Source organism: Odontesthes bonariensis, chromosome 5, assembly GCF_027942865.1.
Source record: "Odontesthes bonariensis isolate fOdoBon6 chromosome 5, fOdoBon6.hap1, whole genome shotgun sequence".
Taxonomy (NCBI): domain Eukaryota; kingdom Metazoa; phylum Chordata; class Actinopteri; order Atheriniformes; family Atherinopsidae; genus Odontesthes; species Odontesthes bonariensis.
Window position 1 is genome coordinate 14,025,812 of NC_134510.1, and position 24,364 is coordinate 14,050,175.

General features: G+C 40.1%; 1 protein-coding gene across 1 annotated transcript in view; it reads left to right on the forward strand.

Annotated features, from left to right (window-relative positions):
• The window catches only part of LOC142380565 (uncharacterized), an 87,154-nt gene extending 63,624 nt beyond the window's left edge, over window positions 1-23,530 (forward strand). Inside the window, exons 6-9 of the mRNA XM_075466477.1 lie at window positions 6,164-6,239; window positions 14,278-14,321; window positions 21,518-21,551; window positions 22,965-23,530. Of these exons, the coding sequence (XP_075322592.1) occupies window positions 6,164-6,239; window positions 14,278-14,321; window positions 21,518-21,539 (142 nt within the window). The 3' untranslated portion in view covers window positions 21,540-21,551; window positions 22,965-23,530. The remainder of the gene's footprint in view (window positions 1-6,163; window positions 6,240-14,277; window positions 14,322-21,517; window positions 21,552-22,964) is intronic.
• Window positions 23,531-24,364: the final 834 nt, after the last annotated feature.

Here is a 24,364-nt window from a genome sequence, read left to right on the forward strand (position 1 = left end):
GAACTTATTCGGGTTTACAGTGTACTAGTAGTCTTCAAGTGCACATTGACTAGAGGTTTCGTTTTCTTTTTGCCAATCAGTCTTAACATAAAAATGTTGCCATTGATCAGTGTTTTAATCAGTTTATTTGTTAACAGTTTACTATTAATATAATCACATGAGCATTAGCTTCAAAAACAGGAGCTGTTAAAGTCCAGGAGTGTATATTTAGAATGAATTGATTTATAATTGATGTAAAAGGTGCCTCATGCACCTTTAAGGAGATGCCTTCCTTAGAAAAAAAAGACACAAGTGAACAGAATCGTAAATCAGGTCCGTATGTGTGTTGACTCAGCAAGGATAATATGACATAGGTGAAGTTGATCTTCAAGAGAAATAATTGGGCTGCCGTGTCTAAATGATGTGTTATGTTACATGAAAGCAGATGATTATACACACATTACTGATAAAGTTTATTTAAGCTGTTATTTAAGTGACATAAAGGCCTTTTTTTTGGTGCAACGCTGAGGATGAGATGGGATCGTTTTAAACAGATTACAAATATCTAGTTTTACACTTTCGATGGCAAAGTCGTTTTAACTGTTTTTTCATTAACGTGTTCAAAGCAAAACAGCGACTCTATTCTTAATACATGTTGACAGCGTTACCAGAAACAGACAGCGTACATTGGAGAGACTTTTAATAAGCTACGGCTGTAATGTTGTGATCGAACATCCTGCAGTGTGATCCACAAACATTTCAGTTTCTTCCACACTGTGTGTGATTGCCGCTTTTTTTCTTCATCTGACTGTCTCCTTCCCCATGCTGTAGTAGAACTGAAGCCCCTGGGTTATGCCTAATTAAAATACATCCTTTTAGTGTTCCCCTCTGTATACAGGGGCTAGAATAACTTTGCAACGAGGTTAGCTGTATTTAGCTCCTTGAGGAGTTAGCCAATGTTGTGTCAGGTAGCCACTCACAGCTAAATCAACACCTTGCATCGAGGGAAGGAGAGAGGAAGAAACAGAAAGAGAGAGACCATGGGGGAGCAATATAAGAGGAAAAAAGATTGGAGTGAGGGTGGGTTGAGGGGGTGGCGGAGTCCCCGCATCGTGTAAACCCCTGGATTTTCACACCGAGCGGCCTTTTCACACTAAGCTCCGAGCTTGAACTGAAATCCTCCCACTTATCCTCAAATCCAAGATGAAATACTGTCAGATGTAGTGTGATTCAGGGAGTTTGGTGGGAGACTGACGGGCAGAGCGGAGAGACGTATGAGCGACTGATACTGAGAGGCAGAACGTGTGTGTGTGCAGCTGTGCATGTGGAAGAGGAGTGAGGTGGGGTGCTGTACGGGGAGGAGATCTGCTACAATGAGAGTGGGTGACTTATGTCAGTTTCATGTCTGGTGAACAAGGATGCATCCGAGATGGAAGTACGAAAACTAAAGCGTACTGTTTTTCTTTTCAAATCGCATATTCTAGTTGTAAAATGTGGGGGATAAATGAGGATTTCTTTAAAATGATTAACTCTCTCTGTATTCAGCTCCAGAATACTGTGCGTGGCAGCACTTTGCTGTACATGAGGTGTCATTTACTGGAGCTTTGTATGCTTTGTAGTCAGATGTTTTATGTGGGCTAAAGACGGCGATATTTGGATGGTGTGTAAGTTCCTCATCTCTGAATAGCTCTAAGGCACAAGCAGGAAATGGAGTCCTGGCATTTTGTTTTGCATCAGTGCTCCTCTTTATTAGGGAGGAACAGAATCGGCATAGAATAATAATTGGAAAATAGTAAGCTTGCTTTCATTATAATTAGCAAGATCACAATAATCCAATTATTTTACTTAAAAGCAAGTTTCCTCATCCCTCTGCAGTGTGTTGCAGGACGTGGAAGCTCATGCCACATGAACCCACCGCTGAAATGGCAAAACTCTCTTTCTCCTCCTCAGTCGCTCCCTCACATGTAAACACCAGCATGCTTGAGTGTGCCCAGACAGCTGAACATACACCCGCACACGAGCACCATTTGGGGCCACCAGACGTGCACATAAACACACACATGCGCGCGCACATCTGAACAACATACAAATAATTGGGTAAGATTTGCTGGTACATTAAGTTTAATGTGTTTGACATTTGGGCAGGAGGAAAGGGAAGGCATGACGTGGAGTGTTCGCGCCATGTCTTTCTTCAATCAGGGCACCACGGGGCTTCATTTTATGAGCCCGATGTAAAGCGAGAGCCGTCAGAGGTAATTAGCGCCGATGCAAATGGACGCAGGTCATGGCTCTCAGCAGATTGGGCCACAGATGGGTCAGCAGGGGTCAAACCTCCAGTATGGAATGATATAAACAATCATCTATAGGCCACAAACTAATCAATCCCTTTTAACACTATCTACTTCCTGGTTGGCTGCTCTCAGAGGTCAGAGGTCAGTGGACAAAAAGACAGCTAAGCAACTGGGTTTGTTAGTGGGAAGCACATAGATACTGATTATTTATTCATCTGTGTTTTAGCGATTAATACACCGGCAAAATATCAAATATGTTGAAATGTGTTCTTTGATTGAACATGTAAGTGATTATTTATTATTTTTGTGCCTGCTTTTAACTTGCAATTGTTTCATTTATTTGAATGGGAAAGTGTTATCATACTTAAGCATGTATTCTTTGTTTCCGTAAAATCACACCACAGTGTTTGTTTTCATGCACACTGAATAAAGCCACCTCAACATCAACGGAAAGTTCTTCAATTAGCTGCACAGAGAGAAAGGACAGAAAGAGAGCCGGAGAGGAGGGGGGGGAGGAAGATGGAAACCAGCGCTTGAGGAATTGAATTACCAGAGCCTTTTCTCATTATCATTTAGCCGTCTTTTATGGTCCACCAGTAAGAGATGATGTTCCCATGACCCCCTCACAATACACAGACATATTATTCAATCCTGCCTCGATGAAATTCCTGCAAATAAAACCTTTGTGCTGGGCAACAGCTAATTATTTGACAGATTGGTCCCCTTCTGGCTCAGGTTACAGTGTGGAGTGGTCATGTTTTAGTCTGCCCCCCACCAACCCTCTCGCTTCCACCTCCAACACACCACCAGCACTCACCCACACTCTTCCCCAGCCCCAGTGCAGAGAGGGGCCACTATGAGAAAATCCCAGAGGGCCTCATTCTTTTCAGGAGATTATATATTTCAGGCCCCACTTCTCCTCCTCTTCCCAACCATCTATCCATCCAAAATCAGGCGAGCGTGATGTGTGTGTATGTGTGTGTGTGTTTACATACAGAGAGGTGGGGGGGGAGGTGTAATTCCTATAGAAAAAGCGATCCCAACAAAAATAAATAATAGAATGATAATGATAATAAAAAATAAAAAAATAAGTAATTCCACATCAGAGAGTGGGGAACATTAAGGGATTACAATTTTGGGAAGGCATGTCTTTGGCTTTGATTCAGAGCACTAATACCAAGAGTTTGACATTAGTGTTCGGACATGGACCACCAAGATAAATGCCAACACATGTTTAAATTATCTGGAGTGTAATGGCATTTTCCCTCAACCCTTCCCATAAAGATCCCCTGTTGACTCGACGGCGCTGACATTTTGAGTTATCAGGGCAGGTTTAATCTGTTGCTTGTTTTGCACCCATGCAGATTGTATAAATCAAGAGGAAGTTACAAGAGGTTAAAAGTAAATGATATGTAGAAATAATCTCCATTGGGGACAAGTAGCACTTAACAAATGTGCATTTCAAGCAATTATCAAAGTACTGAATGTTTTCAACACTTTATGGCCTAAGGTTTCACTTAAAAAAAGCTTTGTCAAAATCTTAGTTGTCTGGACAACTTAAAGCTGTCCAATATAACCTTTATCCACTTAGCTTCTGAAGAAAAATTAAATAAAAAACATTTAAAAGGCTATATATATCTATATATAGATATATATAGATATACGATACACTACGATACACTACGATAGTAGTGGGTGTGTTCTGAGAATGCTCCAGGCTTTGAAAATGAACGCACTTATATGCCACATCATACATCCACCACAGTGGGTTCAAGAAAGATGAAAAACTGTGACGCTAAATGTCTCATGTAAATTTACAGACAAACTGCATCATCAACAAGGAAATGTATTTTTTTTTCTATCTGCACATAGTAAATATTTTGTGTACTTTTTTTCTGCATGAAATGTTAAACAAAAATGTGCAATTAATTGTGTACTTTTAGTGAATTATTTTTGTTTTGGCCCCTCATTTGTAATGACTAAGACTAAAACTTTTCTGTGGTGATTATGATCCAAGTTCTTCTAAAACTACAACACATTTTTCTTTGACCGAGAGAACCAAAACAAGGAACTGCTTCTATAACATCAGGGACATAGCATTTCTGCTGCAATGCTTTCAGAAATTGCCATAGCTGACTGTAATTAAATAAGGAATTGATTTTGTATAATGAAAGAACCCAGAAATGGAAGTTGGATTTAGGTTTGAAGGAATTGTAAAGCACGGTGTGCCACGCACAATAGATATTGGGAGTACTAGTTTCCCTTCAGAAACTGTTAAGATGTTAATATCATTTTGAAAACCTAAATCAATACGAACCAACTCTGTTCATTTAATTTAGCTGATATTCAACCGTTTCAGCTCTATTTGGGTCACTTATGGTCAGTCCAACACATAGAGTTTAAAAGCTATTATGCAAATGCACAAAGCCTTTTTGTTCCAATCCTGTTTATAGATTTATATAGCCAGCAAAATATGACTTAAAGTTTAGTTTTAAAGTTTTTATCTTTCACCTAAAACTTGGACAATTCCCATCTTTCACATTCTCATCCTCCAGCTCTTGGGCCATCAATTTCTTGCTGGGATCAAGTTGCATGTCTGGGGTGCTCGTCTACTGTGTTTGTCTGGCATGAACCCAAGCGAGCGGAGCCTGGAGTATTCACTGCTCAACCTAGGTGAAGGTCATATAGACCAGCTCTTCCCTGTTTCGCTCCCCAGTGAGCAAACATATGGTCACGGAGCACCTTGAACATGTTTTGGTGACCAGAACTACTTGGCCTGAGTTGCCCCCTCAAAGAGAAAATGGCGCTAAATGCAGGTTCTGACCCGACTTGCTAAAGCGAGAACAAGGATAAGGAAGGAGCGGGAGGCTGCCAACATCAGTGATCACCAGTAACTGTTTTGCTTGCACACATTTGCACGCACACCCATGTGAAGTCACTCTGCTTGGAAAAGATGTGGAATACTATAGAGTGTCTCACTTGCCTTCCTTCTCCTCTCCTGTTTCTGTTGATATAAATTCCTGTAATCATAAGGTACAATATCATCACCCCGTTGTTCAAACAGCCAAGCCTCGTCTAATCGCTTCCACGTTTCCTCAGTGTTAAGCTCATTAGTGGGTGACCTAAAGGCATGTAGGAAAAAAAAAGACAAGCAAGAGAGACAAAAAAAAAAAAATCTTTGGATAATGGATGCTTGCTGTTTTGAGACAGTAAAAATAAACAGGTCTGCGGCTTTGATAATGAATATGCTGCAAACATCGGGCTGGAGTGTGAGTTTATCACAAATGTCCAGCTAATAAGCCATTATGCGCGGATGTGCGTGCACTCTCATATACAGCATGTGTATGAACATGCCTGTGTGTCTTTATGTCATTGCATATGTGTGTATTTATCTTCGGGCTGGCTAAGGGTAAGGAGGGGGTGAGGAGTGTGGTGGATGATGACTCGCCGTCAGACTTTGTGAATGGGGATGTGAGAGTGTCTCTGGTGTCTGAACGTCCGGCCCAGGTGGCGACTGGAAGGCCGACTTCATTAGGCCTAAAGAGGAAACAAAGGAAGATGCATCGTAAAAAAGTGCCATCCCTCATCTGCAAGGCCACTGCCTGACACATTAGGAATCTGTATGCTCAATTAAGCACTGGCAGGCTCATTTTTCCTCTCTGCCTCTCTCTCTGCCCCTCGCTCTTGATCAAACAGAGCAAGCCAGAGCAATCACGCTGGACGGAACCAAGACTAAACATGCAGAATGTTTATGAAGTGTGAATATGCTTTAGCTGTGTGGGATTTTGTTTGTCAGAGGGCATGCAAACTCAGGGAATATATTATTGTGTCAAAGTGGGGAATGAAAAAGCTTTTCAAAAAAATTTCCTTCATCCCTCCATCTATCGTTACAGGGGGAAGATGGAAATTGGATGCCCAGTGGGAGAAGAACTTGCATGCCAACTGCACATCATTCCTGAAGTCCATTTTGTATGTGAGCTTTGTTGTTAGGAGTTCTGTTTCACCTGTATATGGTAGGCAATCTGCTTAGGAATTATGTCAATTTGCAACTTGCAAACACGACAGTCACAAAAAAAGCAACATTTCCTGAAAGTTTCATCATGTTATTACATCTTACTCATTATTGCATCATATAATTACTTTTTGCCACACACAATGCTGACTCATATATTGTATCCAAAGTGCTAAAACATTATATTTAAATATTTTGTATTTCAGCATGATCATAAATAGAATATGTACCAGATATATTATTTTTGGTAAGAGGAGAGGTACAATATAAATCATATAAATTATGTAAATCTTTGAACTAGTATAATGTTGCACTCTTATAACTGTCAGACAGTGAAGAAATAAACAATATTTAATTTTATATTGCAAAGATCTGTTATTACGTTTTGCTATTAATAAAAATAATCAAAAAGGAATCAGCAGACCCAGAGTTAGCCCACAAACCTACATTATCACACTGCACCACTAACTCCTTGTTCAGATATTCCATTTTTTGTGCATATTTTTGTGCATGATCTTAAGATGCCAGACTCAAGAATGAGTAGTGGACCACAGAGGTCAAAATAACTTCATATCCCACGGTTTTGAATTGTTTTTGTAGAACCTATAAAGCTTCCATTTATTATAGAGCTTCATAAAGCTTGAAGGAGCTGCAAGACCTCATCTGAAATTGAATAATCTTCAATCTTTGCAAACACTCATGAACATGCATACACAAGCCAGCATCAAATACACCCTATTAAAACACACACTCTTAAACTGGGTGGCACCCTGAAGATCCTTATCTCTTCCAAATGGTCCTATTTTGTTATAAAATGATAAATGACACCTGGTTGGGTCGGTGTTTCCGTGTGTGGGAAGTGTCACCATGATACGCATCAGCCATTGATTAACGAGTTAAGCTGAACCCTCCTTTAAAATTCACTGGGGTCACGACTTAGGAGGCTATCATACACCATTTTGCTGCACTTCACCAGACCAACTTTTTTTTCTTTTTTTAAATCATCAGACCCACCTTTTTTTTTCTTCTTTCTCTCTCTCTTTTATGTCCCCTTATTCTGCCTCTCCCCTTTCTACCCCTCTTTTAAGCTCTATCAGAGATGAAAAATGATGTGCAGCTGGCTGAGCACTTCCTTCCTTTTTGTCCGGGGTCAACAGTTCACCATGCTGATAGAGACCCTCACACTTTCTTTAATGAGCGCTCACACAGGCCGTTTTGCTGCATCACAGAACAGCCATCACCTTTGTCTCTTATTACCTGGCTCGATCACTGCTTAAGCGAGTGATGGACTGACAGCTCCTACTTTTCACTTAGCAAAACATTTGGACTTAAATTTTGATCATGCTGTGATCACTACAGAAGAAATCATTAAATAACTCATTACAGTTTACTGTTAGCCATAAACAGATCATAGAACTTATTATTATTATTAACTTAACAATTTTATTTTTTTTGGGGGGGATGCTTGTTGTGAAACCTGAATTTGTACCTATGCCAAATTTTATATGTAAAAGTCACAATTTTTTGTATGCAGCACATTAAAAACCCAACATTTTTCTTATCATTGTTTCAGTGGTTTCAAATCATTTCATCTTTCCCCTGATTGTAGGTAGTATCACATAAACAACACTAATTGATACCTTATTTTAATTCTACCTGAGCGAGTTTCAAAGCAAACCAAGCAGATACCATAAGGTCCTGTGGAGGCACTGCAGACTGCTGATTGGTCAGAGATAATCTCCTGTTGGCATAAACAACAATGTTTCTGAAACACCTTAACATAAATCACAGATAACTCATTTGTGCACGCAGATAACATAACTTGTACTGATGAATACAAGAGTTTGAATTTACAGATCCATATTTCTTACTCTGCTGACTGCCGTTGAGCTTTGTAATGCTTAGTCATTATGATCTCTGCCAAAAGAAAATCAAATTATTCTAAGCTAAAACCAAACCAAACTTTGATGTATCATACCATACTACGTAATGGAAAAACACCATTAATCAAGAGCCCTTGGTGTCACATTATAAGGCATTTTAATATCATATTTCAAGGTACTCTTTGGAGACATAAGCATGTTATTGGGTGAGTGCATATAAAGAGCCTGTAATCTGAGGTTGGAGGGGTGGTAGAGAAACAAAACAAAGAAGTATTAGAAAGGAGTCTAGAGTTTGCAGTCCATGTGAAAGTGTTATTTATCCCTTTTTGACCAACGTGATTTCAGTGCTGGTTGAGGGCTGCTGCAATTGGTGATTGAGAATGCCGCTCTAAAGATACGACTGGTGATATAAAAATGTTAGACAGCGGGAAAATGAAGAAATCTTCTTGTAGTGATGCTTTGACTTCATATCAATGTTGCAGCACAGTTTTTATCATTCACTCATGAATTAAGGAGACTAAATTCTACACTGACTAGATCTTTTAAAATTGTGATGACAACATTTTAGTTGATCAGGTTGGTCTCCATAACGCAGCCCACAGGCCTCAACATAAGTGATTCTTTGCTCTTGCCAGGCAAAAAGTTGGTGCTAGTGTAACACACATTTTTCAGTGCTGCAGCCTGTCGAAACCGAAAGAACTGGTTTTAAATAAGGCTCTGACTCCATACCAGCACCTGAACCCCTTTGGTGGGAAAAAGTGAAACTACATGTTCAGCTTAAAATAAACTATAAAAGTTCATTATACACCATTTGACAGATCTAATCACATTCAATATGTGATTAGATCTGCACCTTTCTGCAAAAAGCTACTTCTCCATGTTCTGATTCCCTTCACGTAATAGGGATCCCATCAAGCATCTAAGATGTCTGTAATGTCTATCAAAGAAGAAGTCACATCCTTTCAAACTTATTTAATTTGTTAATGCTCTCAAAACCAACCCAGATGGATGTGCTCCAAACTTCGACCCTTGAGGCAACAGGAGGTATTGCACATCCAAGAAATAAACAACCATATTGGACCCTCGTCACTCCCTCAAAACACAACTCATGCATCCCTTATGAATGTTTCCAGGCTCAGAGTGGGTGTTGGGGAGAATAGAGCATCCTTATCTACAGCATTTTCAATCTCATGATTAAGATGTTCGAGAACAAGATATGTGAACAGTTTTTTTTTTCATTTTATGAAATAATGCAACATTTTACTGAAACACTGTTGCTGCTTCCTGATTGACGTTACACAATAAAACTATGTTTTAAAAAAAAAATTCTTGATTATGGTAAAATACATTCTTTTTACATTGCCACCTTAAGATTAATGGACACCATTTAGTTAGTTCCATTGGTGACACTGCTTATGTTTAAGTCATTGGACTACTTGGTTTGGGTTTCAGATAAAAATAACTTGGTTAGGCCATGGAGTTGTTTTTGGGAGGAGAACTGTCTCCAGTCATACAACTCAGCCTCTTTCAAAATTAAGCTAAAGGGGTACACTGTACGTTAAAATGGGAAATAAAGGCATCCTGACAAAGTGCCTGTATGGTACAAGTTTGGGGATGAAAATTGGTTGCATTGGTAAATTTACATTTGAAAATCAGCTTCGACATCTTAGAGTTTTGGCCCAGCTGAGTATTGCTCAAAAAATAAAATGAAAATAAATTGAACTGTTGCATAATGAACTTTTTGATGTCTCCGTCCTTGTTTGTGTGGAGCAGAATGGATTGACACCAGAGGCCAGCATGGTCACATTTTGAGGGCACTCAAAAAGAGGTCCTAATCATAATGCTGAGCTAGCCTTGTTGAACAGCTAATTACCTCCATTATGAAGATGTACGGTCCTGATCAGAGGCGCCTCACTGTGTATGTGTGTGCTTATGTGTGTATACACGTGTGCGTACTGGCCTGCGCCAATTAAGAGGATTAGCCGTCCATCCTGTGGAAGGAGGCAACTCGGGGTACAAGCAGAGAAGTAGGGGGGGAGAAGAGGTAGAGGTGGGAGGAGGGTGTCCCCCTCCTGGAGACGAGCCCTGACCTTCTCATTTCATCCTCATTAGTATCTCATGTCAACAGAGCAGCCACTCCTTAATCATCTGCTATCATCCCAGACCTGCACACACTCACACATGCACACACAAATAAAGACGGTGATAAACACAATTTCACAGGGCTGCTTTTACACACAGGAACTTACAAGTCGGGTGTATTCACATGTCTGTGTATCATTGTTACTATACATAAAGAGTATGTACCATATTGTTTTAATTAAATAACAAAAACAGTTTGAAAACAGTCAAATAAAGTGATTTGTAATGATGATTATCCTTGTCTTTTCCATATCTATAAAAACTCATGTGTGTGTTGCTCTTGCCATATTGTGGGATCTGGTGGCAGCCTGGCAGTGTGGCACTGGGCTGGCTCGTCTGTCTGTGTCCGCCTCGATGCCACGGAGGCCCCAGCAGGGTCGAGGGGAGCGAGGGCTCGGGGTGCCAGCACAAATGAGCTCCATTCATTTCCCCACTTCAGCATATGGTGGCCCATTGTCCTCGGCCACAGAGGCAGAAGTGATGCAATTTGTTGGCATGTTCTGTCATTTTCACAAACTGTCCAACCCACCGAGGGCCTGACCCGCTGAAGACAAGCAAGGGCAGCTTGTTGTTTCACTCGACACCCACAGCATGCATATTGTTTGTGTGTGTCTGTACTAACGTTAATCCAGAGCTGGTGGCAACACTCAACAACACAATGAAGACATATTTTGTCACTTGGGACAAATATTTTGATGAAGAAGCAGTAGAAGAAAGTCAGAAACAACAGGATCAATGAGGGCAAATCTTCCTGAAGATTAGATGATATAGTATGTGTGTCAATCCCTGTTGCGTTCCATGGTCTTACAACAGTTTATCCTTATTTACAGAATAAGAACTAATCTGATCTGAGCTGTAAGACATTATAGCCTCCTTATTCGCTTCGTGATATTCAAATTTGGAAGCCACTCATACAGAAAAACAACAGAACAGCAGCATTGAAATCAAAACTGATATAAAAAGAATGACATCTGAAACCGCAGATATATGAGTGAGAGTGAACTGGGCCGCTCACCCATGGCCTGTTCCTGGTTTCACTATGCCAAGCATGAAGCTGCTGTCTGACAGGAGAGAGGAAGGAGTCTTGTTAAACTTCCTGAAAAAGCAAACTTTTGACATGAGGTTCACAATATAAGCAATACAGCAACAGTAAGACAGAAAGAAGTGTCTAGACGTGACTAAATTAAGGTCAGACAGAGGAAAACATATGATCACACAGTCATGCACAAAATGATGGTAGTATATGGTGTTGACAGGCGTTTGGGTGACTGGGGTCAAATGTCACTGAACCCATTTCACACTCACATTTGTAAGTGTGTGTGCTGGCTTCATGGTGTGGTGTCACTCCACACCGGTTGGAGGTTTTCTCCTCATTATCTGCACAGCAGCATGCGACCAGACTGCTTTTTTAGGCGTGTGACGAGAACTCTGGCTTTCCTCTGAGCTCAAGAGAAGAAAGCAACAGAGGGGCGCACCTTCAGAGACGAGTCGACTTCACCTCAGCCTCTCTGAAGATTGATGACGTTGGGCCTTGTTTCAGTGGGTGTAAGGAACAAGTGGCCCTCGGAGACTCATTACACCTCAGCAAGATTTGAAGAATGGAGTGATAGTCCCCCTGATTACCAGATTCATCATTTGTACTGAAGTGGGATGATCTTTCACAAATGTCACCTGGAGAACGGCACCAAAAACTACTCATACAGTTTCACGTCCTTTACTGTAAAAAAAAGGAAAAAAGAAAGTAGGACTCTGGCTTGAGTGACATAATGCAATTTTATATGTCACACATAAGACATGCATAAACAATCAGATAATCCATCTTTGTCCTCCACAACAACATTTAACCAGGCAGCTAGCTGTGGCTCATCTAATTCCCCAGTCATACTTCCCTGACCTCAATCCTGGCCACACTTCTCTCCACCTAATACCCCCTCCCTTGTTCTTCCAGCCACCATGCTGTGGCGTCCAAGATCCCTCTCCAGCCCTACCCTTAACCCCATTTGCACCCTCCACCCCCGCCTGTCCTCCCATCCTGTCAGGGACTGGCTTCCCATGTCCATCACCGGGTGATGGATGAGGTGGAAGGTCGTCACCCCACTCTCCAGAGTTCACAGATCCCATCAGCCATGCAGACATCTCCACATCATAGCGGAGGACGTAACTAAAATCATATATTTAGGAAAAGCAAACTGAACGAGGACTCTTTGCAAAATTTACTTTTAAAGAGATGTGTCACTGGCAATGAGTAATACATGTTATTCCTATTGGCTTCTGTGCGATGCCGGTGCAATGTTTGATGTTTTATCGCACCCTAGTTGCGTTGAAGGAAGAAGAGGACATAATAAATGTGAATTAAACTGGCTGCACATTTAAAAAACGAAAAAAAAACACATTGTTTGCTTTGTTGGGTAAAGTATTAGGATTAACTGCATTTTTCTTATAACAAGAATACCTCTCATTAAATAGATATCCAGCCCTCACGAGAAAAATTGAAAAGATTAGTATAAAGTGATTTCCAATAAAATGCAATGAAATTTGATTGCACCCTGGTTTGAAGTAGTGAAGAGTTTCACCCCTGACTGACCTTAAATTGCTTGTTGATGCCTGTGGCGCAGTAGGAAGAACTGTTGTCCTATTGGCTCATTTCACATATGTCCTAAAGAAAGCTACAGGATATGATGGGTGGATTCAGTTGCTGAGGAAACCAAAGACGGCAAACTCAGGTCCTGGATAAGTCTTTCCTCAGTTTTCCATCAACAGAGAACATGGCAGCCAAAGGAGGCAGGATTTTCTCTCAATCATATCCTTCATGCCGAAGAAGACTGATACACTACAAATACACAAGGAAAAAATAAACACAACACAATGGTGTCAAGCTTCACCGGTGACAGGGGCGTAGATCAATGTTATTTCCCGCTTTTGCAAAAATACCTAATTCCCCTTATTTAATCAAGCGTCTCCTTGCTCGGGCTCCTCCAGCTGATTTATCACACCCGCTGCCTTTATGAGTACCTGCTTCATTTTCTTGTCTCTGCTCTGACATCTAAAGTGATAGGAGTTTTATGCTTTTGATAACAATATGAGTTTCACTTTGGCCTAGAATTCATGGCCCTGTCAGCAGCCAATAAATAACAACAGCGTGGTGAAAACATCCAGAAGCTCCCATGACAAAACATCCACCCGGTGGGATTTACTTTGAGATGGAGGCAGAGAGGACAGGGCTATGAATGGACCAACAAAAAAAGACGTAGAGAGAGAGAGGATCACAGAAGGGGACATGAAGAAAGTGGGATCACAGTGAAAGGTCATGTCAACAACGATGCAAGTCCACGATGTTTTCTGGTGTCCACTCGACAGGATTCATAATTGGAGTGCTGTCATAGGAGCATTGTGATAATGTCACATGGACATAAATACCAAGCTGTGGCATATCATTCTTCAGCTATCATAAGAATTTACAGCAAAGGAGATTAAATATTTTTACCACCTGGTCAGAGGTCGTGGACATCTATTTGGCTTCATCTCAATGGCCAAGAGAGACCTTTGCTGTTATTGTATTTAAAAGTTTTACTTCCAGCATTTTTGCTTCAGTAACAGTTTTGGACCATCCAGTGGCCAAGTTGTTATCCGGGTGGGTGAAATCCCCGTTCCCTGTCAGAAATGAAAAGTCCTGTGCATGAAGGTGAGCGTGTTCATCGGTATCTGGGATCGAAAACTTCCAATTCATGAAACTCTGCTGTCAGAAGCAGTCACCTACTATGATAGGAAAGTTCAGCACAGTGATCGGTGAAGGTTTTAATCCATGATACAGCTGAACATGCCTCGCCGTCATCCAGAGAACAGTTTGTTTCTGACATTTTCACCCAGTGATACCTCATGGAAGCAAATGTCCTGTTCTGTGAATCTCTTCTTCAACTCCTGGTACGCCGTACGGCTTACATGATATTCCCCTTTTCTCTTTTACCCTCAGGGTGGCTGTAGGAGGAGGAAAATCTGTCGTCTGCCAATTGAGAGGTTGGTAGTCCGATTTTGGGCTCACCCTTTCCAAATGTCAAAGTGTTTTCAAAGTGCCTCTGATCTGTCCATCAGCATGTGAGTGTGTGTCTGATTGATGCAAAGAATTGGATAGCCTGTAAGACTGTATCTACTAAGAAGTTGCGTACAAATGTGTGTGACAGGGGGAATATGGCTTGTAGTGTAAAAGCATTTTGAGTGGTCAACTGCACTGGAAATGCACCATTTGAGTGCAGTCCATTTATCATTTACAATCCAATTATTTGTAAACCCTGCATTTATTCATTGTTTTTTGCCATTCTGGGAATCTACATTTCATGATTACCTCTAAATATGATGTTGTCCTTTCAAGAAGAATGTCGGCACTTGTTATGTCACTAAGTATGTCAAACCCTCAAGCAACCATGGTAATTATGAAAAAGAAAACATTGTAAAACAGAAACAAAGTCATATTGTCTGCTCGCCCACTACATAGTCCACTATGAAGTGAATCAGCCATTTTGTAATGCCGCTGGAGATGTTAACAGTAGCTTTTAAGCTACAACATAGTTTATTCAAACTCATCACCTGTTACAACAACATTTGTGTACAGAGGCTGCTGTAGAAACATGGTGAAGCGACATGGTTGATTTTGTTGAAGAGGAGCGACATTGTCTGTAGATATAAAGGAGTTACTCCATGGTAACAAAACAAAGGGATTTTTTTTTCACATTATTATAAATTCATTCAAAAGTATTTATTACCTGACTCTTACGATATATTTCTCCCAATGGATACCCTAAATGCCACAAACTGGAACTTTAACATCCATTTAGAAAGTCTGCAAACATATCAAATAGTTCTAAATGCCTAATGTAAGATTGAAGCTCAAATTTTGTCATCCACTCATTTGTTCCCAGTTGCTACTCCCTTTCTTTACTTCTCTAGCCCTCCTCTGGAGCCTCATTCCCATCTGTTGCCAGCTGCAACAAAGTGTGAGAAAGTAATGTACCCGATATTCTCATATACATATGAAATATTATCTCCTGAATTAAGCTTGGAGGGATTAGATAGATTTATAATGACAATTTACACATTCCGTTGACAAACTGGCCGTTTCTGCATGGTTGCCAAAAACCTGCTGGTCACCAAGGCAATGACATTAAACTGAGTGAAAATGGTTCTTTATGTGTGATAAAGTCAAGCAAAGATGACGCACTGTACCGACTTACTTTATCTAAAGAACAGAAAGTGAAATGTCAAGCATTTCAAAAGAACGCTGCTGTAAAGCGTGGTTATGGAGACTATAACAAATGATTACCCAGACCCAAAGGTCTCTTTGTTCCAGCCTCGTCTGGGCCTCACTAAGAGAATATTATGGGTCTCAGTAAAAGGAGGGAGGGAGACTGAGATGTGTTTTGTTTATCACTACTTGAGTCCTGTGTGTTTGGCAAAGGGGCCTCGAAAGAGTGCAAAGAAAAGAAAAAGGCAGGGTTACCACAAGTATTCGCTGCTATGAACTGGCACAGGCTCTTGGCATGGACACAATGCATGGTGGGATGGTAGTGTCCAACAGAGACAGAAGCTGCTTGGGGCAGTACCAGCATCTCGGTGGGGCCACAGAGCAAGAAGGGAGGGAGACAAGATCAGAAGCAGAGGGGAAAATTGAGACAGATTTTCTTGCAGGTGTTGAGATAATGGACGGACAAATGATGTAATTGTTGGAGCATTTCGGAGAAAATTGAGTAGGGGAGGCCCTCGTATGGTTTGAGGAGGAGGTTCAAAGATCACAAAGAAGCCAAATTTGAATCACAAAGGCAAACTACATGACATGCACAACCTGAAAATGATGGCAGACACAGAAAGTTTTTTTTTCAAATATACTCGTCTTAATGTGAAATATCTCAATTGCGGGGAAATTTTATCCAGTGGAATTTATGACTAAAATAAATGAAAATGTTCACTTTTTGCAAGTGGAAGGGGTTGATAGAAAAAAACAACTCAAACGCAAGACTTTCGATTTCTGCTCTCCTTCTGTTGCTTTACTTTTCGTTCTTTTTCTCTTTTTAACATTGCAACTTTGGTTTTGAGCTGCTGTTTGGTTGAGACAAGCAGACTCGCCAAAATTACTTAGTTAGGTTTAGTTAATAGTAAGGTTTTGGCACACAGAGACCACCTGAAAAGCAGCAACCACACAATCTTTTGCTGCCCTGATAATAAAGTGCATGTCAAATCTCTGACGTTTTCACAAATAGGTGTTGTCATCACCACCATCTGGAGCAGGATTGGTCATCCTGTTAAACAAATCAACGGAGAGGTTTTTTGCTTAGCACATGATTCATACGCTTTACGTTCCTCCATCATGTAATAAGGTCTCACCAAAGTGGTTTTAAAATGTTACATGTCACATGTTATGAGACCAAGCTCTTCTGTCATCTTTCATGGTCTTTGTGAAACTTATAATGTTTAGCACAGAGTTTATATGCAAGAATATTGTGTTTAGATAGAACACCGAGTGAAATTTAACGATGGAGTTTCATGGTTGATCAAAAATTAGCCTCGGATGGCTTACAGATGCAAGTAAGCTATTTTATTAACACTGTGTGCAATACATGGATGTGTTTAAGGATAACTGAACACTGTGTTGAAAAGTAGCAAAATAATCTCGATATTTAAATTCATCCTTGCCATGTTCTCCATGTAAGTTTTAGTGCTCCTCATGATTTCACTGTTTGGGGAAGTAGCTGAGTTTCCATTGAAATATATAATGAATTTTAAGCAAATTTTCAGAAAAATTTTGAAATGAAGGTAAATAACAAGAACACCAGTCAAACCTGAAATGCTGTCAAATAAGCCAAATTACTAAATTAATATACTGGAAAGCCTATTTACAGTGTGTAGAAAGGGAATTTTTTTTTTTTACTTTTAAACAACTAATATTACAAATATATGCTTTTGGAAGAATGGTGGTACAGCCTTTTGTACGCTCCATTTGCTTCATTATGCAAAGGGGGGCTGTCTTTCAGACTGTGTCATGGGCTCTTCATAACTGGTGGAGAAATGACGGAGCAGAGATATTGTTACTTCCGGGACAGCTTGTGTTCTCTCAGTTACTGATGGGTCTGCTTAAAATATAGCAGTTCTTTATAAAGTTAGAACAAAAACATAGACTGTGCGACAGACAGCGTTTAGGTCCGTTGTTCTGACTGAAAGTAAAGCTTGCCACTAACGCCGCTAGCCTTCCCCGCTTCTGGTTTCTGTGGCTGTGTTGACAAACAGGTGTCTCTTGACTACATCTGAAAGACCACCCCCTTCAATTACTTCATGATGTAGAAATTCATAATGAAATGTAGAAAGAAAACATGTAAATGCACGTCAATAAATGAAATCAATTACAAAAATGAATTTCAGAATATTTTAAGATTAAAATAAATCGATAATTAGGAGGGAATAACAATACAGAAAATAGAAATAAATAAAGGAAAAAAAGAAATAAACAGAACAAAATGAAAAATTTAAAAACGAATAACCAAGTAAGTAAAGAGCCACATTAACACAAACTCAAATTAATGCAGTTGCAAATTAAAGCAGAAAAAAATTATTAAATGTGCATACTATAGAATTAATATGGCATCAGACTTATTCATTTAGACAATTTATATGCATATGTACTCATTTCAGATTATGGTATTTCAGTGCTCCATATCTAGCAACACAGTAATGAAATTTTGTAAATTGTTTGGATTTGTCCGCTACAACTCACGAACAGTTGATTTATGAAGAAGGCTTCATGGCAACACTGAAGCTGAAAGTCAGGGCTGTTCCATCGCTGAAAGGGCATGAGTCTGAACCTCAAGCGTTAAGTGAAACTGTTTCAAATGAATGTTGTGTTGGCATCATGAACGCAGGTTAGTACAAACATCATGGTTCACCTGCCAAAACACGCAGCTAAGGGGGCTAACGTTACTTTCAGTCAATACAACAGTCAACTCTGCGACCTAAAGTATGCATCTGTTGCTTCTACAGCTACTCAGAAAGACAGAGTTATTCACACAAGCAACGCTAGTTTTACAAAGAAAAGCAATTTGCAACTCAGCCTTGGTTAACAGAGGGGTAAAAGCATCATTACTATTTGTAGTTCTTGTTTCTCTCTTACTTGGCATTTTACTATACTTCCCACATTTGCATCTATTAACATGGAAACACAGAAAAATATACTTAGGTTGAAGAACTGAAAGACAACATAATCCATAATGTTGCACAGTCGCAGGTAGTGAGCATATTTACCAAACAGTGACACCCTGCTCTCACGTTTGTCGTGGCAGTTTGAAATGCTGTCATCTTTCACATTCTGGATTGGATTCTGGTTTGAACATGTATGGAGGTTTTCGGTAGCAGATGCAGCAGAACACGTGCCATTCTTCTTCCAGAGCACGGTTTGTTCCCTATGTTGTACGGGGAATGCTACGCATCTTCACATCTTCAATTGCAACAAATCAAATGTTTGCTGGGTGAGAGAAACAAATGCCACAGCCTACTCTTATGCTGCAGATGTTAAAGAAAGGTCAGCTGAGAAAAAAAAAAAAAGCTTCAGACAGTTTGCAGTCAGAAACAAAAGCTACCCCATGCAACTTTTGCAACTTTTATTCTATTTTCTTTTTCTCACAAAAACCTTTTCTGATACTTACCTATTATTCAGTATATATATATATTTATCTTATAAATATTTTATGATATAAACCTACAAATACCTATTTATTCATTATAAATGCATTTTAGCTTTCATGAGAAAGTCAAGTAAAAAGTTCTCTTTAGCAATGGATACAGTGATACCTATTAAACTAGAGTCTGAGGTTGATAAGGTTATTGTGTGAAGTGTTCTCTTTTATTTACCAACATTACATCTTACTTACTTTCAGTCCAACTGACTGTTTCTTTGCCACCTCCTACAGGTCAAACCAAACCACTACATTACTTTTTTATTTTCATTTTTCTACACAGAGCTTATTCAGCGCAGATTACAGTAATATTAGTAGGCTACCTTGTTACATAAAGGTGCAGACCTTTAGCTCACAAACACATTTACACACATTCTAATCAACAACCTTCCATTTAAATTATTCAGAGACACGGCTCGGCCCTATCCATATTCTCTGGTGAGAGGCAAGGATATATTTGGAACATCACACTTTTAAGAGCGTGAGCTCCAACTCCCTTGGGTCATTTTCTGCTTTGGTCTTAATTGAGAGTGTTCTGGAAAAATCATTACTATATTAATGATTTAACACAAAGTAACTACCTGCTTTTTTTCCAGGAGGAAAGGGAGATTTGCTTCAAATCAATACCCATGCACGCTCATTATAAGACGGGTAAAGTTATAGTAATTAGGCAGACACCAATAACTTTTTAATGATCTTTGCTTTTAATTGCATATTATCGGGCTGCACAGTGTGTGTTTATACCCAAATATAAGATAATGGTGAAAGGAGAAGCAGATTAAAGAGAAGAGGCACCTGAAAGTTTTCCACCTCAGCTGCAACAGTAGCAGGGATAGTCTTACAGACTTTCTCCTTACACACTGGAAAAAATGCCCCTCCAAAAATAAGTAAAAAAAACAGCAAATACAAGACGTTTTTGCTTAAAATAAGCAAAAAAATCTGCCAATGGAACTAGTTAAAATTGGCTTGTCAAGATTTCTTGAAATAAGATGTGATATTTAGGACTTTTGAGATAAAAGTGATCTTGAAATTAGCTTAAAAACCTCTTCAAATGTCAAAAAAAGCTTGGTTCATATGATATGAGACTCAAAACAATTTGTTTTCAAGACTTTTTCATTTAACAAGATATTCAAGATGTACTGTCTTCAAACATGTCCCTATTTCTGGCTGAAATAGAACTTGTTAGGCAGTTGTGTCTTATATTAAGTGTAATGAGATATTTTGACTAGAAATTAGACAAATATACTTGGTAAGACTTTGATTTTTTTCCAGTACAGAGGAGGACGAATGCGACCATCGGCCTATTCTTTAGTGCATCAGTTCACTAGTAATGTGCCAACACCAGCAGTCCAGGGTTTTGAAATATTTGTAAAAACAGCACTTCCCTTTCTGTTGTCTATTGGTGTGAGGAAGTGAAAGGACCGTGGAATGAATGGCACAAGGAGCTTTCCGAGAAATGAAAACATAAATATGCCAGTTGAATCATGGGACATCACAATCACATACTTGCTTTCCTTTTAAGGAAAATGATCAGCAGTGCAGTTTCTATTTCAGCTGATTGCAGGCAGCCGTGTGTGGCAGTATTGGATAGAAAGGTGGCAAGTTGCTGCTATGACAAAAGAAAAGCAACAAAAATCTTATGAAAATACAACCTTAATGTAGCCATCTGTTGGCCCTTAAAGCTGCAGTCTGCAAGATTTGTTGTTGTCATACGTAAAGTCCTACTTTTTGGCATTTTAAGAGTTTACATGATCTATCAGAACGCTTGAAGTTGAAAACGGTGACCTCCGTAGTCGCAAAATGCAAGAAATGCTTATTTTTTAACCGAAAAATAAAAAGTTATTCAACTTCCTGTCCCGCCCCTTCAAAACACATGAGAACTCATGCACGTCTACGTGCACACCATATGCACCCACACGACTCCTCATTCATCAACTCACCTGTCATTTGCGATCATGGAAGACACAGTAAGTAGACTAGCCCGTAATGAAGTTCAATAGTCCAGATAAATAAGCGTGGGGACGAGCCTACCTTGTATCGCGCGTGCACAATCGGTGATTGACAGGCAGCAGAGCCCAGCTCGTAAACCTGATTGGTTACCTTTTACCGGTCCGGTCTGCAATTTTGTAAACAAACCTGCTGGCTTTGGAGGGACCTAGCGGGACATATAGGGGACCTAGAGAACTCATTTTTTTTTGTATTGGGGTATTTAATGTACTACTTTCAGAATCCCCGAACAGTTCCAGGCATTATGCTTGAAAAAGAGTTGCAGACTGCAGCTTTAAAGGGGAAGATGTCTATTTAAAGCAGTGTATCTGAAAGAGAATGTGGAGAGACTGGGATGGAGTGATTGAGGTTAGGAATGCTAAACTGTCGATCCAGTGAGCTAACCAAGAGATTTTTTTTCTCCTTGTGCCTGATGCATTTACCCCTTCCCCATTCTTCCCCCCCACTTCCACGTCCGGGCGGTTCGCTGTGGCCCTATCCCCGAAAACACAGCAGCAGATTGTCGACCCAATGACTCCCCTGTCAGGTGATTATCTTGGAGCTTTAATGTAATCTTCCACTCACACGTACCATATTTCAATTACGACTGCCATTGTGAAACAAGCTGCATATTCAAATCACCAATCGCACCGCTGCTGCCTCAACTGTGTCAACTGTAAAAGAACGCCAGCTGAAGGCAATTACGCATGTTTTCAGAGCCAATTATGATCGCTCTCACGGCAGCAGTTATGCCACAAGCAAGGGAGTGTTCGGAAATTTTTAATTTAATGACAATGTGCTGATGGTAGGATTCAGCAGGCCGCCCCCACTCCCAGGCCTGCTATCGCCGAATCCACAGAGGAAACCATTAGGCAGATAGGACAGGATTATGGCCTCTCTCAAGGGCCACACTGGGAGCGCTGGGATGGTCTCTGCAGTGTAGGGTAGATGGCATCCTCTCTGCAGGAGCACAGCTGGCAGGGCTGAGTCCAAACTCAGAGAGGCAGGCTGGTTAGCATGTTTCAGTTTGGCCTATGCCTACAGAGGGAGCATAAACTCCCACATTCCCATTGCAGACCACAGACTGAGATATACTGCAGGGGGACATCCAAGTTCGATGGCATTCCTGCGATGCAGGCTTGGCTTCTGGAAAATGATCATAAGTTTACAGTGACTGTTTTTGCCTCAAACTGTTGAAAGCAGTTCAAATCAGTCCACACAATAAAAGGTCAAATGAGTAAGAAAGAGTAATCTCATCAACAGCAACACATTTTGAGAAAAAAGTTGAAAGATCAGTCAAAGAGAAATCAGTCGAGCAGCAACTTATCATGTTAGCACTGATTTAGTAAGAGCAGAAGTTAAGAGTATACCTATACATACGAGATTCCTTTTGCTTTTTTAACATTTTTTTTTATCCTGCACCATTTTTCAACATAAATTCCTGTCATACATGAAACTACATATCTGACTATTATTTCAAAAAGTAAATACATAGAATGATGCCATTCTGTGTACATACTGTACTTACACCATGGCTACCAGCTAAAGGCTGAAGAAAAATATGATTTCTATCTACTATGTTCTAATGATAGAAAATCTATCCACCATAGTTTTGGGCCAAATATTTAAACACTCCACTTTTTAATAAATAACAAAACAAAACAAAAATAAACAAAAAAAAAACAGAATGCATATTCGGTCTGAGCCTCCCGTCTGCTCCCACTGGGATGTTTGTATAAAACCCAGTCAGTTCTCGGGGGTAGAGGTTGACAGAAGAAGACATCTCCTCAGTTCCTGCGAGATTGGTGAACACAACACATATATTAAAGCATTAAATGCGTTGACTGTGTTTTCAGCCCAGGGATGTCGGAGTGGGAAAGAGAGAAAGGTTAGGGAGAGGGGGAAAAAAAACAAAAAACTGTTGTAATGTACGGTGTTGTCTTGTATATCGCTCTGGCAGCAGGGGAAGGAGGTGGTGTTGGGAGGGGTGTTGGAGCAGTGCCGGCCAGATTATAAGGCCTGTGGTGAGAGATGAGGGATGGCTGACTTGTAAACAAGTGACAAGCGTCCTGGATGACAATTCCTAATCCATCATAGTGCTGTCAGCGGTGACCGGCGAGGTGACGGACAGGACCCAGGAGAGGGGACAGCTGCTGCACGTCAATCCACATCATAATTTGAAAAGCTTTTCCACATGAGCTGAAACAGAAGGTGAGAGAAGGAGGAAGGAACTTAGTGTCTGCTGCCTTCTCTTCAATATGTCACCTCTGTCTCCATCCTTACCTCCTTCTCACTTTTCCTCCCACCTTCAGTCTTTCCTTCAGTGAAGGCCTGGAGTTATGTTGCATCCTCTTCCTTGTAGACAGTGAGGCAGATAATTGTGTCATCCCTTGTAACTTCATCAACTTGTGTTTGAGGACTTTGCGCTCGAAATGAGCAGAAATGCTTTAATGCTTCAGCTGTAAGTCTAACAGCTTTGTGCTCTGAAATCGTTGTCCAAATTCATTACAAGCCAGAATCACAATACAAAACAACAGTTGTTAACTTGACTCAATAAAATTCACTCTTTAAAACTGGTTTAAGTTTGTTTTGTGTGTGTTTTTTTTCCTTTTCTTTTAGAAAAAACATGTGTCCATACTGGAAGAGTTTCATCCAGGTTGTGTTTTAGTAACTTGATGTGACTCATGCAGGCATCAATGCAAAGCTGCTGTGAGATCACAACATTCTCACACATACAACCACACTATTTTGACAAGAAGGCAGTTTTAATGGCGAGTTTATAATTAGTTGCAGACGTGGACACTGATAAGTGTATGAACCATCAACTGAAACTCAATTGAACTGAACCAAATAATACTTTATTAATGCTTTATCACAGAAAAAAATGCCCCCCCCTCCCCCCCAAAAAAAACAAGTAAAAAAACAAGATGTTTTTCCTTGAAATAAGCAAAAAATCTGCCAATGGAACTAGTGAAAATCGCTTTGTCAAGATTTCACTTAACAAGATATTCAAGATGTATTGTCTTAAAACAAGTCCCTATATCTTGCTGAAATGGTAGTTGTTAGGCAAATGTCTTATATTAAGTGTAATGAGATATTTTGACTACAAATGAGACAAACATACTTGGTAAGATTTAGATTTTTTTTCCAGTGTATCAATTATAGGCTACTTCCAAACTGTTGGAAAGTCAGAAGAGGGGCAGAGTTAGGGGCATGGTTAAAATCTCCAGAGACTGCCATGAACACATTGGAATGTTGTAGGTAAAACAGGTGAGCTCTCAGTATGAAACATGGACTCAGTAGTTTCAGTAGAAACAGTAGTTTCCTGTCCATGCCGAAAACATGTTCCCGCTCAGTAAT